This window comes from Zootoca vivipara, chromosome 5 (assembly GCF_965207765.1).
Source record: "Zootoca vivipara chromosome 5, rZooViv2.hap1.1, whole genome shotgun sequence".
NCBI lineage: Eukaryota > Metazoa > Chordata > Lepidosauria > Squamata > Lacertidae > Zootoca > Zootoca vivipara.
Genome location: NC_142588.1, coordinates 80,895,724 through 80,910,894, shown reverse-complemented (window position 1 = coordinate 80,910,894; position 15,171 = coordinate 80,895,724). Strand labels below are relative to the sequence as shown.

The 15,171-nt window shown below is 45.2% G+C and overlaps 1 protein-coding gene across 5 annotated transcripts in view; it reads left to right on the top strand.

Moving 5' to 3' along the window:
• Positions 1–2,829: 2,829 nt before the first annotated feature.
• WDR49 (WD repeat domain 49) overlaps positions 2,830–15,171 on the top strand; it is a 101,324-nt gene continuing 88,982 nt past the window's right edge. For 3 of the 5 annotated variants that reach the window (XM_088669168.1, XM_060274404.2, XM_060274403.2), the window contains exons 1-2: positions 2,897–3,498; positions 8,291–8,449. In XM_088669168.1, coding sequence (XP_088525294.1) covers positions 3,376–3,498; positions 8,291–8,449 — 282 coding nt within the window. In that variant the 5' untranslated portion in view covers positions 2,897–3,375. Of the gene's footprint in view, positions 3,499–8,290; positions 8,450–15,171 lie in introns of all 5 variants that reach the window. The other 2 variants (XM_060274407.2, XM_035132371.3) reach the window with 1 other exon arrangement.

Sequence of the window (15,171 nt, the reverse complement as noted above, 5' to 3'; positions counted from 1 at the left end):
AGATCAGGGCCCAGCAGGAGTTTTCCTATCTTTGCTTTTGATTGAAGTTTGATCTCCCGATTTGGAAGTAACATTTTCTTGTATTTTGAATAGCAGCTGCAGTTCTATTGGAGTACTAGAAAGCAGCTCCTGTCCAGGTTTGTCCCCCCCCCTGCTTTCTGAGATGGAGGTGTTAGTCCTTAGATTGTAGGGTGGGGACTAGGAGTAGAGAGAAAAAAATCAGTCCAGTATTCACTTAAAGCTGAATCTTACCAGTTTTCCAAAACTACATAAATTGATACACAGCTATCCTTCAAAACCTGCACTTATCTGAATTTTGTGACGTAGTTCTCTAGCCAGTATACAAAAATGCATATATTGGGGGGGAAGTGTGCATAAAAGTGAAGATATTGGTGAAAATTAACATGCAAAAATATATTGCATCAAGGAAAACTGCAAAAAATGTGTACACGAGTCAAAGCTGCATATAAAAAGTTACCTGGAGAAGTTTGCACTAAAATGCTGATGAACCGTGATATATATATTTTAAATCACAAAATGCTGAAAAATGGGGAGAACTGAGTTTAAGCCTGGAAAAAATGAGAAACGGAGAGCCAAAATTTGCCGGATCCTTCTATCCCTAGGATAGGTGTGCAGACTTCCCTCCCAGAAGGTCCAAAATTCAATCCCAGTGCCCACCAGTAAAAAAGGTTCAGGTAGTAGATGATGTGAAGGACCTCTGCCTTGAGAACCTGGAAATCTGCTGCTGCCAACACTATTAAGAAAACACCAATAAAGTGAAACACTATTTGGCTAGAAGAGGAAATGGTAGCTCCCTATGTACGGAACAGCAGCAAACTTCAGTAAAAGAAATTTTAAAAAAGAAATTGATTGTATGGGTTTTGGTTTCATGGGGATATAGCCCAGTAGCAGCCTCTCTATGTAAAGCTTTGACTTGCATTTTTGTTTTGTGAACATCTACAAAGCCTTGGATTACTCTCAACAGCAGGACAGAAATTGATCACAGCTCTAGAGGCAGCAGAAAAGGGATTAGCCTTTGAAGGTAGTTTTTAGGCCTGGTGACAGCGATGAAAGGGGCCTGTGATTTTAGTATAATTTGGAGTATCTGATGCATTGTGTAGGATAAGATCAAAGCATCCCCTGTTTAACGGGGACATAGCCATCAGAAAGAGCTGCATTGTCAATCCTTTCTCAATGCCCAGTGTTAAGCTTGGCTATGTTTGCTGCACAGCAGAATAATCTTGCAGCACCTAGAAGTGGAACAGTGGAGTGCCAACTGACTAGCAGATAGAGGCAAGTCTACCAAAATGTTTTCTTTAAAAAAATCCCATTCTTTCACCCATCAGCCCAGATGTCTTCAGTCTGGTGCTGAATCCCATGTTCAGTCAGGTGCTGGGACTGATAAAATTCAGTGGTCATCAAGCTTGTGACAATGACATCATTGTCCTGCCCTGTGGAACGCCCTCCCATCAGATGTCAATGAAATGAACAACTATTTGACTTTTAGAAGACATCTGAAGGCAGCCCTATTTAGGGAAGTTTTTAATGTTTGATGTTTTATTGTGTTTTTAATATTCTGTTGGGAGCCACCCAGAGTGGCTGGGGGAACCCAGTCAGATGGGCGGCATACAAATAATAACATAATTGTTACTTTTTTATTAAGGCTTGCAAACAGATGGAAGGCATTTTACAGTAGTTGGGGCTGGCCATGTGAAATCCTAATCAGTCTTCAGCCATGCCAGTTAGGGGCAGTGGAGGACTAGATGCAATCCCCTAGTCCCCTAGCGTCTGCCCCCCCTCTCTCTCACACACCCTATATTTCAGCAAGAGCAAAGAAACTACCACTGGTAGAGACCCTCTCTTGCCTAGCCCCTCCAGTTTTCATCCTTGATCATTGGTAGATGGACTTACGAAGCTCAGAAATGGGTTAAAGACCAAGGGATGTGGCTCTCTGGAGGTTGCAAGGCTCTAGCTCCCATCAGCCCCACCCAACATGGCTAGTGGTCAGAGATGATGGGAGTTCTGGTACAGCAACCTCTGAAGAGGGCATCTAATGGTTCGTGTGAGTTTCCTAATAGATGTATATGAATTAGCCCCAGAGAAGCCAAACTGTTGCTCAGAAGGCTCATCATTCACATGTGAGATTTTTTTCTGGTGGTTGGGTGGAGGGAGACTGCACACGGCGGCTACAGTTTACTATGGTAGTAATCTCCACCTCTCCTGCCGTTCCAGCTCCTTTTCTTTTGTGAGTAAAGCAAAAGCAGAGACCAAATACAACAAAGGAGCTCCTGGGCTGTCTTCTGCTCTGCGAACGGACTACAGGTGGTCTAAAATATGGATGGAAAACCTACAGACCTCCCAATGATGCTGGACTCCAACCATCCTTGTATTGTTTAATGTTCGATGGGTGGGGTACAAATAATAAATTATTGTTATTATCCCTATTGACCCTGTTGGCTGCGAGTAATGATAGCTGGAGGGCTATAGGTTCTTCACCTCTGGTCTAAAATTAGTAATCATTGTGTTACAGCCAGGATCCCACTCAGTGCTCTGTAGTAGTGCTCTATAACAGCCATGCCAATCAGCAGCTCATGAGGGTTACACAAGCACTATGCGTGTCTGTGTGCATGCACCTGTTCAGAATTCAAGGCCCTTTGCTCTTCTGAACGGCTTCCAAGTCTTTAAATCAAATAGGTGGGCTTCCTTTCCCGGCTTGCTGCAACAGATCCTTCCTAGCTAAGCAATTTCAGCCACTAATTGGGAGGGGTGGAAAGGGCAGTTAGCTAGTGTTGTGCAAGGTTGCTAAGGAACGCTAGCAAACTCAAGAAAAGGAAACTCAGCTACTCGAAGCAGTCCTGCGAAATGCCTATAGCCTCCACTCTGCACTCAAGAGAAAGTGCTGGAGCTAATCAAGTGTGGTTGGGAAAGATAATGGGATTTTAATCTAAATAAATAGCACATTAATAGCAACAAGGTAAGCAAAATGGATTTTCTCCAGGTGAACAGCTTCTGCTACATTTCCAGGAAGAAACTGTAAAAGGTTAGAAATTTGCTGGGATGGATTCTATTTACCATCAGAGAAAGCCACTTACGTTTCCCCGGCTCGCATACGGCATTCCAGAGCTCACATGCAACCTGTGAGAAATAAAAACCGAGATCATTGTGATCGAAGTCCGTGTTTTGTCCTTTTGGTTCTTGTCCATCCAAACTCTTTTTGACATTCCAGAGACGGCTGGCTCACTACAAATTATTCTGGAGGAAATTAAATTCTGAAAGGACCTAAAAGCCAAGCAAAGAACCACCTTTGGAGATGTATTGATTGAGATAAAAGCAAATTAGGCACGAGCACCACATTTCCTGGGTCAAAAAAAAGCCATGGCTGCTACTGGGAAGCAGCTGCTTAGCATGGCTGAAGATTCTGTGAGAGAGAAAAGTACAGAACGACTTGAAAACAGGCTGACTATTCATGATTTTATGAGGATGCAGGAGTTTTTTAAGGTAAGTTCTCAAGTGACCTGAGGAGCTTTAGGGTTGCTTAGGGAAGATCACCTTTCCTATTATCATTGAGGTAGAAAACAAAGGGGTGGAAAGAGAGATCAGAGCAATGAGAGCCCATTGGGTTGGGCAACATGTTTCCTCCCAAGGGACACATCCCTTTGTGGACAAACGTCTGGGGACTACATGGGGCAGGGATGGAGGCCAAGTGGGCAGAGTAATGCACAGGAGGCTGGCTTCTATATACTCTCATACATACTCCTCTCTATTCTCCATCCAGATGAGTCAGAAGTATTAGCAAAAATTCAAGGACACATTCCCACCATGCAAAAGAGAGTGCAATGAAGGGCTGGGGAGAGGGGCATGACTGAAGAGGGTATAGCCTAGGCATAGGCAAACTTGGCACTCCAGATGTTTTGGGACTACAACTCCCATCATCCCTGACCACTGGTCCTGTTAGCTAGGGATGATGGGCGTTGTTTGCCTAGCCTTTAGGGGAGTCCTTCAGACCAGATAGAGAGGCCTGGAGGGCTGTGTTAAGCCCCAAGGCTTGTGGGTCCACACTTCTGACCTGGAGCAGTCACAACAAACTTGCACATTTTTGCATTATTTGCTGCACATGGAGAATGCCATGATTCGATTGGGAGGTGCCCTGTACTTGCATCACCCTTCAAGTGGTGGTTCTGGAGAGGCAAGCGGGACCTAGGGAGACTGATCCACCCAATGCCAAGAAGGGCAGACCTATTGTGCTAATAGTTGCAAAAACCAGAAATATGCCTAGCATAAATCCCAACACATGTTGATCATAGGTTTGTTTCAAAAGCAAGACTTACTTTGAGCCAGGGCTTGCCACACTGTAGACCCTGAACCTATTTTTAGTGGCAACGCTCAGCTCTAGAAATGGGCTTATAATACTGATAAACCGCCTTGAACATAGGCAGAGTGCTATCTCTCCAGCACTTGGTGATGTCCGACAGCTTCCATCTGGGATTAAAGGGGGGGGAACCACCCTCCCAGTGCCCACTCCTCAGGGTCCAGCCTGTCCCTGAGGGTTGGCATGTTTTAGTTCAAGAGGCCTGTTCCTTTTCAAAAGTGTAATTAGAGAGGAGTCTGGAAAGGAAATGGCAGTGTTATATTTTGTAATCTGTAAACACACACATGTGAAGCCCAGTGACAGCGTGTATGAAAATAAATGGTTGCTTTCGATTGTACCTCACACACACACAAAAGGGGGGGGATGGCATAGATCTATTTTCAAAGGTTGCAAAAGCCAGAGGAGCAGAACAGCTTGGAACAAAAGCAGAAACAACCCCCAAACCTGAAGTGTGGCCCTGAGCTAACGCTGTAGCCCTGTGTGGGATGGCAGGTTAACAAACAGAGTGAGAGCATCAGTCTCAGAGTGGAGCTGGTCCAGCTGCTCTGAATTGTTAGACCCAGAAGGCCCACAGGTGCCATTTGCTCTCAAACTATACTCAGAGGAAGCTTTTACAGCCCGTGGAATTAAAAGGCAGTGGTGCTGTTGTTCTGCCATCACTCAGTAATGGGTCTCTGAGCAGTTCAAGTGCAAGTGATGGGGTTATGCTTTTTCGCTGGCTTTGCCTCGTCTGATTCTGGCAACCGGCTAAAAGGAAAAAATGTTGGCTCAGCCTGTAAAGCAGAAGAGGGAGGGGTGGGCTCCACACCTTTTTTTCTGCATAGGGCTGCATTTACTTGGAGGTTGCATGCTGGTGGGGCACCCCATTCTCTCCCTCTCTCTCTGCATGACTCCATTTTCTCACTTTCTTTTATCCTTTACTACCTGTTTTCTCCTCCTTTCCACCTATATGAAATTAAGGTTGCATTCACGTGGCCCTTTACTCCACTTCCCTGATTGTTTCCCTAACCGTTAATGTCAGAGGGTCGTCGTGGCTACTCTAGAGTAACTCCGCTTGAGTCCAGTTTGTCTTTAAAGACTTTTATTGTGCAAAGCATTTACAGTGCAGAGACGGCTTAAAACATGACCTCTCATTCCAAATCAGAATCCGGCAATGGTGTACGTTTGTTTCTACGCCAGCAAAGTAGTCGGGGCACCCCGAAACGCCTCCCCCTTGACCTGCATCGTGGTGCTCTCCTTAAGTCTTGCGCCGGAAGGAGTGGTGCCCTCTCAGCCTCCTCCCTGTCAAGGCGGTGGAAGGGCTCTCCAGCATCCTTGAGCCCTTGCTTACATCTCTTCTCCCCTGAGCCTTCCCATCATTGCGCACACTGGCTTCCCTCTTCATCCGAGTCTTTCCCCTGGCTGCTTCAGACCCACTGCTGCTCCCTGTGCTTGGCGAGGTGGACGTCAGGATGATGGAGTCCACCCTTACAGTTAATTTCCTCACTATATCTGAGTTTTCATACAATGTAAAAGCCACTTCTAGGAAAATGATGGAACGTAGCACATGTTTAGCACTCGTTTCCATGTTATTTGATTCCGGCAGTCCCCTTAACTTGGAAAACTGTGTGAGTAAAGTGACAAAACTTGGGGCGCAATACCGGCATGCAGTTCCTTCCTGCTGTATTAATGGGGGAATGAAATAATAATAATAATAATAATAATAATAATAATAATAATAATAATAATATATTACTTACCCCCCAGCCACTCTGGGTGGCTTCCAAAAGAATATAAAAAACATAGTGAATCATAAGATGTTAAAAACTTCCCAGTACAGGGCTGCCTTCGCAGAAGCACACAGAAGGGGTGCAGTAGTAGTGCCATTGTCCTGTGACATTGGTTGCTGAATGAAATTTAGCACGTCAATATATTGGTCCAAAAGCCACAGTCCCATAATACAAGGTTCTGCAGTGTGAAAGAAATGTTAGGCAGCAGAACAGAGTCTCTATTATAATCAGAAAAACCAACACGGTAAAGGTAAAGGTAAAGGTACCCCTGACCATTAGGTCCAGTCACAGACGACTCTGGGGTTGTGCGCTCATCTCGCTCTATAGGCCAAAGGAGCCGGCGCTTGTCCGCAGACACCTTCTGGGTCATGTGGCCAGCATGACTAAGCCGCTTCTGGCGAACCAGAGCAGTGCACGGAAACGCCGTTTACCTTCCCGCCGGAGCGGTCCCTATTTATCTACTTGCACTTTGATGTGCTTTCAAACTGCTAGGTTAGGGCAGGAGCTGGGACCGAGCAATGGGAGCTCACCCCGTTGCGGGGATTCGAACTGCCGACCTCCTGATCTGCAAGCCCTAGGCTCTTTGGTTTAGACCATGGCACCACCAACACATTATTCCCGAAATCTGAACGTAGTCTAGGCTGAGGGGTTGCAGGTTGCCCACAAAAACTCTGGTTTGGTGACACCTGACTTTTCAGTAATGCTGCCTCCTGGGGACCATTCAGCCAACAGTTCCTGATTTCCTGCTCTTTATGTGCTTTTCTCTGATCCTGCCTGTGAAGTGGAAAGGGAACAAGCAAAATAGCATTCAAAGAAGAAAATGGGGGAGAATAAAAGAGTGTTATTCATTAAAAGAATAAAATGGGGGAGGTGCATATGCATAATCCAAACAAAGCCAGTCCTTGGTGTCACAATAATTTTTGCTATTCTAACTGAGAAAGCAGCATGAGGTAACATGTTTAATTATCTGTTTTGGGGATGTGAATTTGGTCTGGGATGTGAATTTGGATGTCTTTCCAACTGAACATCATTTCTTAAGAAGTTCTTCTCCAGCTGAGAATTTGTTAATTGGTGAGTTTTCAGTTGCTCCTCAAAATATCGTCGTCGTTTTTTTTGGTCCAAGTCCTTGACACTAATCACAACTTGGATAGTCTAGTGTTGTGCCAAAGCTCATGGATACTTTTAAAGCCTTCTCCCTACAAATATAGAAAGAAGAGAACTGAAGGCTTCTGGAGGCAACTTAGGTGCTCAAGTGCAGAGAGAGAAGCAGTGAGATAGTAGAGATGGAATTTAAATATGAGAGCATGATCAGACTACCCAAACCTGGGATATTGCAGGAAAAGAAGCTCCATATCTTGAAAGTGGAGCCAGCTCAAAGGGTGTGGTGAGAGGAGCCACATGGAATGGAAGTCAACAAAGACCAATGTTAACATACATACCAGGAACATACCCTCCAACTCCCGGATTGAAAAATCCGGGATCAGCGGCGGTGTGGCACCGGAAATTGCTTCTACGCATGTCCAGACATGCTCAGAATTGACTTCTGGTGCCGGGCTGTCCGTGTCTGCATGTCTGGGCACCAGAAATCGCTTCTGCGCATGTCCAGACATGCACAGACAGCCGGGAGCCAGGAAATACGAGATATTTACGGAATATAATCAATTTGGGTTAACAGCAGGAAACGGTAACCAAATACGGGGGTTTCCTGCGAAAAACAGGAGACTTGCCAGCTATGACCTGGAACAGTTCCCAGGATTCTTCAGGAGAAGCCATGCAAGAGTGGCATAAGTGTGCTTTAAATGTAGATGTCACCATAGGACATATAGTGAGTGAGATCCTTGGCCCATTTAGCTGAGTACGGTCTATTATCAGATATGTGGAATTTGTGGTTCTCCATATGTTGTTTGACTTCAACTCCTGTCAAACCCAGCCAGCATGCCCAGTGGTCACAGATGATGGCAGGCAATGTCTGGAGGACTCCGGGTTCCCAACCTCAAATCTATACTGAGTGTCGGTGCTTCTCCAGGGTTTCCAGAAAGGTTTCCTCCAGACCTACCTGGAGGATACCAGGGATTGAGTTTGAGCCATTTTTGCACGCAAACCTTACCACCTGGGGCTACAGCCCTCCCAAAACATGTCTCTCCCATATCAGTTTCTGCAGCCACAGCAGGTGCTGCAACCTTCCAAGAGTTTGACTTCACCCCCAAAGGCACGCTCCTCCATTGTCTCCCGAGACAAACAGATACCAACCCATCACGGCCCTTCCAGAATAATACTGCATACCGAGGCAGAATATCTCAGTGAGCTCAAGGTATGAAAAGCAAATGACTATGGCTAGTTTATTACCAAAAGTCCTGCAATGTCAGGTAATGCATGTTACCCATGGGCATCAACACAGACGGAGACATGCACCCTGGCTGTCTCTTCCATGGGTTCTTGTTTTATTCCTTGCTATTCTACCGGCACAAGGGACCCAGGTGGCGCTGTGGTTAAACCAAAGAGCCTAGGGCTTGTCAAAATGCAAGTAGATAAATAGGAACCGCTACAGCGGGAAGGTAAACGGCGTTTCCATGTGCTGCTCTGGTTTGCCAGAAGCGGCTTTGTCATGCTGGCCACATGACCTGGAAGCTATACGCCGGCTCCCTCGGCCAATAATGCGAGATGAGCGCGCAACCCCAGAGTCGGTCACGACTGGACCTAATGGTCAGGGGTCCCTTTACCTTTACCTTTTATTCTACCGGCACAAGTCAGTTCTCTCGGAATGGGTGCTAACAGGTTAGGGACTGTGTGCAGGAGGAGATGCATACGTCCTTTGATCTGGCCTCGTCTGCCGCTGTAGTGCAGAAGAAGTACAATTGCAAGACCTCTTGCACTAACCTGCACCTCTGTAAGAGAGAGGAGAAGCAGCAAAAGCTTGACAGGCCGAGCTTTTGATCTCTAATTACTGTAGCATGTCAGGCCTGTGGTTTAAATTGGGTCTAATTGAGGTGATTGCGATTACAATAGCTTGCCTTCCACGAGCTGCCCTTTTCAACCTCTGCCAGCCGTTCTGCTAATGGGAGCTGACGGCATCCATATATAGGGGACTGTATCTTGGCAGAAAATGAGAGGAACGTGGCTTGCATCTCTTTTTTGAGCAAGACACGGGGGGGGGGGGCAGGCAGATTGAGGAGGTGACGGACCCTTTTCACAGTCAGCTTCGTTTTGGAGCTGCATGCACTGCTTTAATTTTACAAAGAGAAGGATCTTCTGCCGGACAAACTAAAAGGAGAGGTCTCGTTTCTGAGCTTCAACAGAGCAAGCGACTTGTCATTTCCTCACTGACAGATCACTTTCAGATCACCTGCAGGGCTCTTGCTCAATCGTTTATGCGATCGCCGGCTTTTCCATGGGAAAAGAATTGGCAGAAGGCGGGAGCAGGGGGTTTCCTTAACATGAAATGATTAAAACCTCAGATCTGCCGGTGGGTACACAAAACCACTTATTGGAGAGTGCCGCCAGCTGCTGGCAGCAGAAATTAGGGTTGCCAACCCATTATTTCTCCATCTCGCAGCAGTGGCATAAGAAGCTTAGTATCAACCCTTTCCCTATGCAGCAACGGGGAACTTCAGGTGCATATTTCTGATGGGTGGGTAGGTGTTAACGAAGGATCAACAGAGAAAAATGTTGGCAACTCTTGGTGAAGTGTTTCCCAAAGTGGGCAATAACGTGTTGGACCAATCCATCAACCTCTGATGGATGATTTAGAAGGATTGGGTCCGGCATCACTTTCACTTTCCAGTATTCATACACAGCAGAGTTACATCTCAACGCAGCATCTTCCTTGGAAGCGTCTTTGGGGTTGAAGGTAGACACAGTAGGCAATAAACACTCATGGGCGCCATAAGGATTGAGACAAGTGTAGAGGTTTACTTGACAGGCATATAAAAGCATATTGGTAGCAAACCTATACAGACATTCACCATTGCCGTGGTCAAGTCATGCTTCGAATCCAACAAGAGCCCAAGACACTCTGCTTCTCTCACCGCAAGACGCAAGCAAGAGACTCACAACAAGTTGCAACAAGTTACGCAGAACCGTTGTTATCAGTACATCCTGTGCATGTCCAAAGAACAGTTCCCACAGAAAACGTCCTTGCATAGACAAAACAATCTCAGCCTTTTGCTGCTTCTTGAACCTTCTCCTTTCTTCTCTGTTTCTGGAACAAATGATTCTCTCTCGCACAGAGAGAATATCCAACGTAATGTCCCCTGGGGGGCGCTGGAATGATCCGTGTGTGTGTGATTGTAGCCTCGGGTGCAGTTGGGGGGCATTGAATAAAAAAAGGGTGGTGTGGAAGCATAAAGAAAGAGAAGAAAATTACATACCTTCCAACATTTCTGTGATCGGGGTGCCAACTTGAATTTAAAAAAATGGGGGGACACTAAGGCCCACCTCACATGATCAATCACATGATGCTGTGCATGCTCTTAATTTGAATGGCAATGCCCATCAATTTTTGGGGGGCCTGGCCCCCTCAAATATTTTATTGGTGGGGCGAAGACCTCTTGGGACCTAGTGTTAGGTTTTTCCTTTACGACTGATGTGGTCAATGGTGCTACACAGAGATGTGTGTTTGTAACCTTGATCTGAATATTAACACACCTGTGAGCTTTTGCTAATTTGAATAATTGAAGGTAGAGTTTGCTTACTGTAATGTGATTGGGTAATTGACTATTGAATTCTGTATTTAAGCTACCCAAATGGTTCATGGGTGTGGTGGTGATGGATTGTGAAATGAGACAAATGGAGTAGAGGAGTGTGTTGTATATAATTGTAAATAAAAGCAAGCAAAGATACTGAAGACGACTGTTATTTTGTCGACCCTGCCGCTGTTGCCAATCAGTTGGTGCGTATTCCCCAACACCTGGCAGGTGGCTCCTATGTCTCTGATGAAAATAGGGACATCCTATTTAATCATCATCATCATCATGATTATATTGCTCCAGCTACTCTGAGTGGCATCCAGCATATCTAAAAATATAATAAAACATTAAACATTAAAGAAAACACTACCCTATACTGGGCTGCCTTCAGATGTCTTCTAAAGGTTGTATAGTTACTTATCTCCTTGGCTCGAGGGTTGCATAACTCCATACCATCCAATATTTCTCCAATGAAAATAGGGACGTCCAAAAAAAGTGGGGCATTCTGGGATCAAATCAGAAACTAGGGTGGCTTCTGTAAATCCAAGACAGTCCCTGGAAAATAGGGACACTTGGAGGGTCTGGAAATGGCTTAACAGGTGAGATAACAGGTAAGATGCTTTGGCATACGGGTAGGAAGAAGGGATAGGCAGCTTTGAGGTTAGTGCAGTGCAAACAGGTGAAAATAAATGCCTCTTTTGCAGGAGAAGAAAACTTTTGAGAAATTGGAGAACAGATTTTTGCACAGAATGTGTTAATCTACAGTTCCTGCCTGTATGGAGAAAGCTGCTTGGGATCTCCTTCCTGCCTGCTCTGCGTTAGCATGACTGCGGTTTGCTTATTCCATCAATTGCTCTATCTGGACAACTGTGAAGTCCCAGCATGCAAACATCTTGAGAATGATCACTCTCAGGCAGACAAATTCTACAACTCCTGAGTGTGATAGACAGTTTCATTGGCAGAATCAAAAGCCCCCACTGTTCAGACGTGGGTGGATGCAAAAGTCGTTCCCTTTCTTGGTGACAGCAGCTGCCGGCAAGGGCAGAAGGGAGGACAGAGAGCAGAATGGTCTCTCAAAAGCTCTGATTTACTGTTGTGTTCAAACAATCCCTTTTATTTTTCATTTTTTTCCTGCTTTTGAAAAACTACAGCTCTTCTTTGTGCATGGAGTTAGATAGGGTTGCCAGACTTAATAGAGGACAGGACTTCTGTGCCTTTAATTGCCCTGCTCTCTTTTGAGTCAGGAAACCTTAAAGAGAAACCAGCAGGCCCTTTGTTTAATTTCCAAGCAAAGGGTCTGCTGGTTTCTCTTTAAGGTTTCCAGACTCAAAAGAGAGCAGGGCAATTAAAGGCACAGAAGTCCTGTCCTCTATTGAGTCTGGCAACCCTAGAGTTAGACCTCCTCTTGTCCCTCAAAATCACCCAAGACAGTGAAATGTATTTAGACTGACTACTGTTGCCACCTCTTTTCCCCTGCTTGGTGATCTCTTTAGTCTTTAACAAGTTTTGCAAGGTGGCAGAGGGGCCTAGAAATTGTTCGTTGGCAAGGAAAAATTAGGTATAAAAGGAGAATTCCTAGGTACAATCCTAGAATTGTAGGCTTGGAAGGGACCACAAGAGTCATCTAGATCAACCGCCTGCAATTCAGGAATCTTTTGCCCAACATGGGGCTTGAACCCAGAACCATGAGATTAAGAGTCCCAAAAATTTGCACTGGCATGATACTAACTTCTAGCCCAGGCATCCCCAAACTGCGGCCCTCCAGATGTTTTGGCCTACAACTCCCATGATCCCTAGCTAACAGGACCAGTAGTCAGGGATGATGGGAATTGTAGTCCAAAACATCTGGAGGGCCGTAGTTTGGGGATGGCTGTTCTAGCCTCTAGACCCTTCTCCCTTTTGCAAGCAAATGAGGCGATAACAAGGCTTTCAATTTTTACAGTCATTTGTGACTTTAGCACAGAGAGGTCTTGGACTGTGTACTGCTTCTCTCTCTGCAATGAGTAAGCACAACTATTTGCAGTTTTGGACTCTCATTGGGTGTGTATCTATGGAGGCAAAGCTCCTGTGCTTGGAAATTTGCCATGATCTCATTGGTCCACGGCAGTGTACATCTCTCGCCACTCTGTTGGGGCTACTTGTGCATTTTTGCACAAAACTATATCTCAATTGGAATCTGCCTGCAGTTTGTAGCAATTGATGTGGTCATAATTTCACTCTCTCCCACACTGATACATACCGGTACTTTAGTATTTTGGTTGTCTCAAGACAAATATGAAGCGCTTTCCCAGGAGAGAGCTGTCTCATTTACATGTATTGTTAATACTTTTTTAAAAAAAAAAATCTGTGGGAGAAGCTGTTCTATGTTACCTCTGAGATTAGCATTACATTTGTATGGAAATGTGTAATTCAGCAGACGGAATGACCCAAGGGAGACAAAAGTATTTTCTTCCTTTACGTTATCATTAAATGAAGGGGTTTCTCTTTGCCAAGAGCCTGAGTATCTGTTACAAACAGGCTCTTTAGTTTCCACCTCCGTCATAAGATAGGACCACATTCGGATCCCTGAGGAATTCAATTTCAGTGAACTGCAATGCAAAATCAACCTGATTCACATCTCCTGCAGGAATCATAATGCACAGTGAAATGTACATGGTTTTGCATTTCTCCAAAATGTGTAATACGGTTCTCTGCTCATTTTTTAAAGAAAGTGTTTAAGGGGGATAAAATGTGTTTACAAATGCACATACTGTTTAGTTATGCATCATGTGATAAAATTTGTAATAAGGTATGTATTTGAATATGATGGTTAAAAGAAGGAATCACAGATTGAAAACAGGACAGAATGGGCTTATGAACAGGCATATGGAAAGTTGGTATGGGCCAGAAGTAGACCGATCACTCCATACCACTCCACTCCATACCTGAAGGAGCATCTCTCCCCCCCTATTGTTCTGCCTGGACACTGAGGTCCAGTGCCGAGGGCCTTCTGGTGGTTCCCTCACTGCGAGAAGCAAAGCTACAGGGAACCAGGCAGAGGGCCTTCTTGGTAGTGGCACCCACCCTGTGGAACGCCCTCCCATCAGATGTCAAAGAGATAAATAACTACTGTACCTGATATTTAGAAGACATCTGAAGGCAGCCCTGTTCAGGGAAGTTTTTTAATGTGTGATATTTTAATGTATTTTAAATTTTTGTTGGAAGCTGCCCAGAGTGGCTGGGGAAACCCAGCCAGATGGGTGGGGTACAATTATTATTATTATTATTATTATTATTATTATTATTATTATTATTATTATTATTACTCTAGGTCCACTGGGATGTGTCCATTCTGTTTGTGCCCCCACCTCCCTCTCCCTCGATCTCTTAGATTCAGGCACATGACTAGGGCAGTTCGGAAGGGCCCTCATGCAAACATGTGTGTGTGCAATGGTAGAGGCCTGGCTTAAAGCCCACTGCTACTACATGGGAGACAGATTGAAGAAAAGGAAATATGAATCCCCCCCCATCATTTGACCAATCGCGGCAAGGAGCAGCTAGGAACTAGATGGAGTTGTTGTTGTTGTTTAGTCGTTTAGTCATGTCCGACTCTTCGTGACCCCATGGACCATAGCATGCCAGGCACTCCTGTCTTCCACTGCTTCCCACAGTTTGGTCAGACTCATGTTGGTAGCTTCGAGAACACTGTCCAACCATCTCGTCCTCTGTCGTCCCCTTCTCCTAGTGCCCTCCATCTTTCCCAACATCAGGGTCTTTCCCAAGGATTCTTCTCTTCTCATGAGGTGGCCAAAGTCTTGGAGCCTCAGCTTCACGATCTCTCCTTCCAGTGAGCACTCAGGGCTGATTTCCTTCAGAATGGATAGGTTTGATCTTCTTGCAGTCCATGGGTCTTTTTAAAGAAAAGCATAGACTCACACACGCTGGCCAGCTTCCATTTTGACTTGAAATGTTCATTTTGGGCTTCTTAGAAATACATAATGGCAAGAAATGGGTTGGGCGAGTGCAACCCCACAATGGTGCCCACCTGTGTGATTGGACCAATGACAGTGTGATCATGTAAAAGATGATAGCAGGTCCAGTGAGTGTGCCCCCCTCCTCTCCATGATCAATGCATGGCCAGAGGGTGTTTTTTTACTGCTTCTGACACCTGTGGTGCATATTCTTAGCACCCAGTTTATATTTATGATGGTAACTGGTTTAAAACTGTTTTTAATATTGTGTTTCAGTGTTGTAACCTGCCTTTGGATGGTAGGGTGAAAGGCGGGAAACAAATAAAAAATTAAAAAATTAAATATTTGGTATTTTCCAGCTGCCCTGTCTGTCATATTTAGCTGCAGAAGGCCCAAAG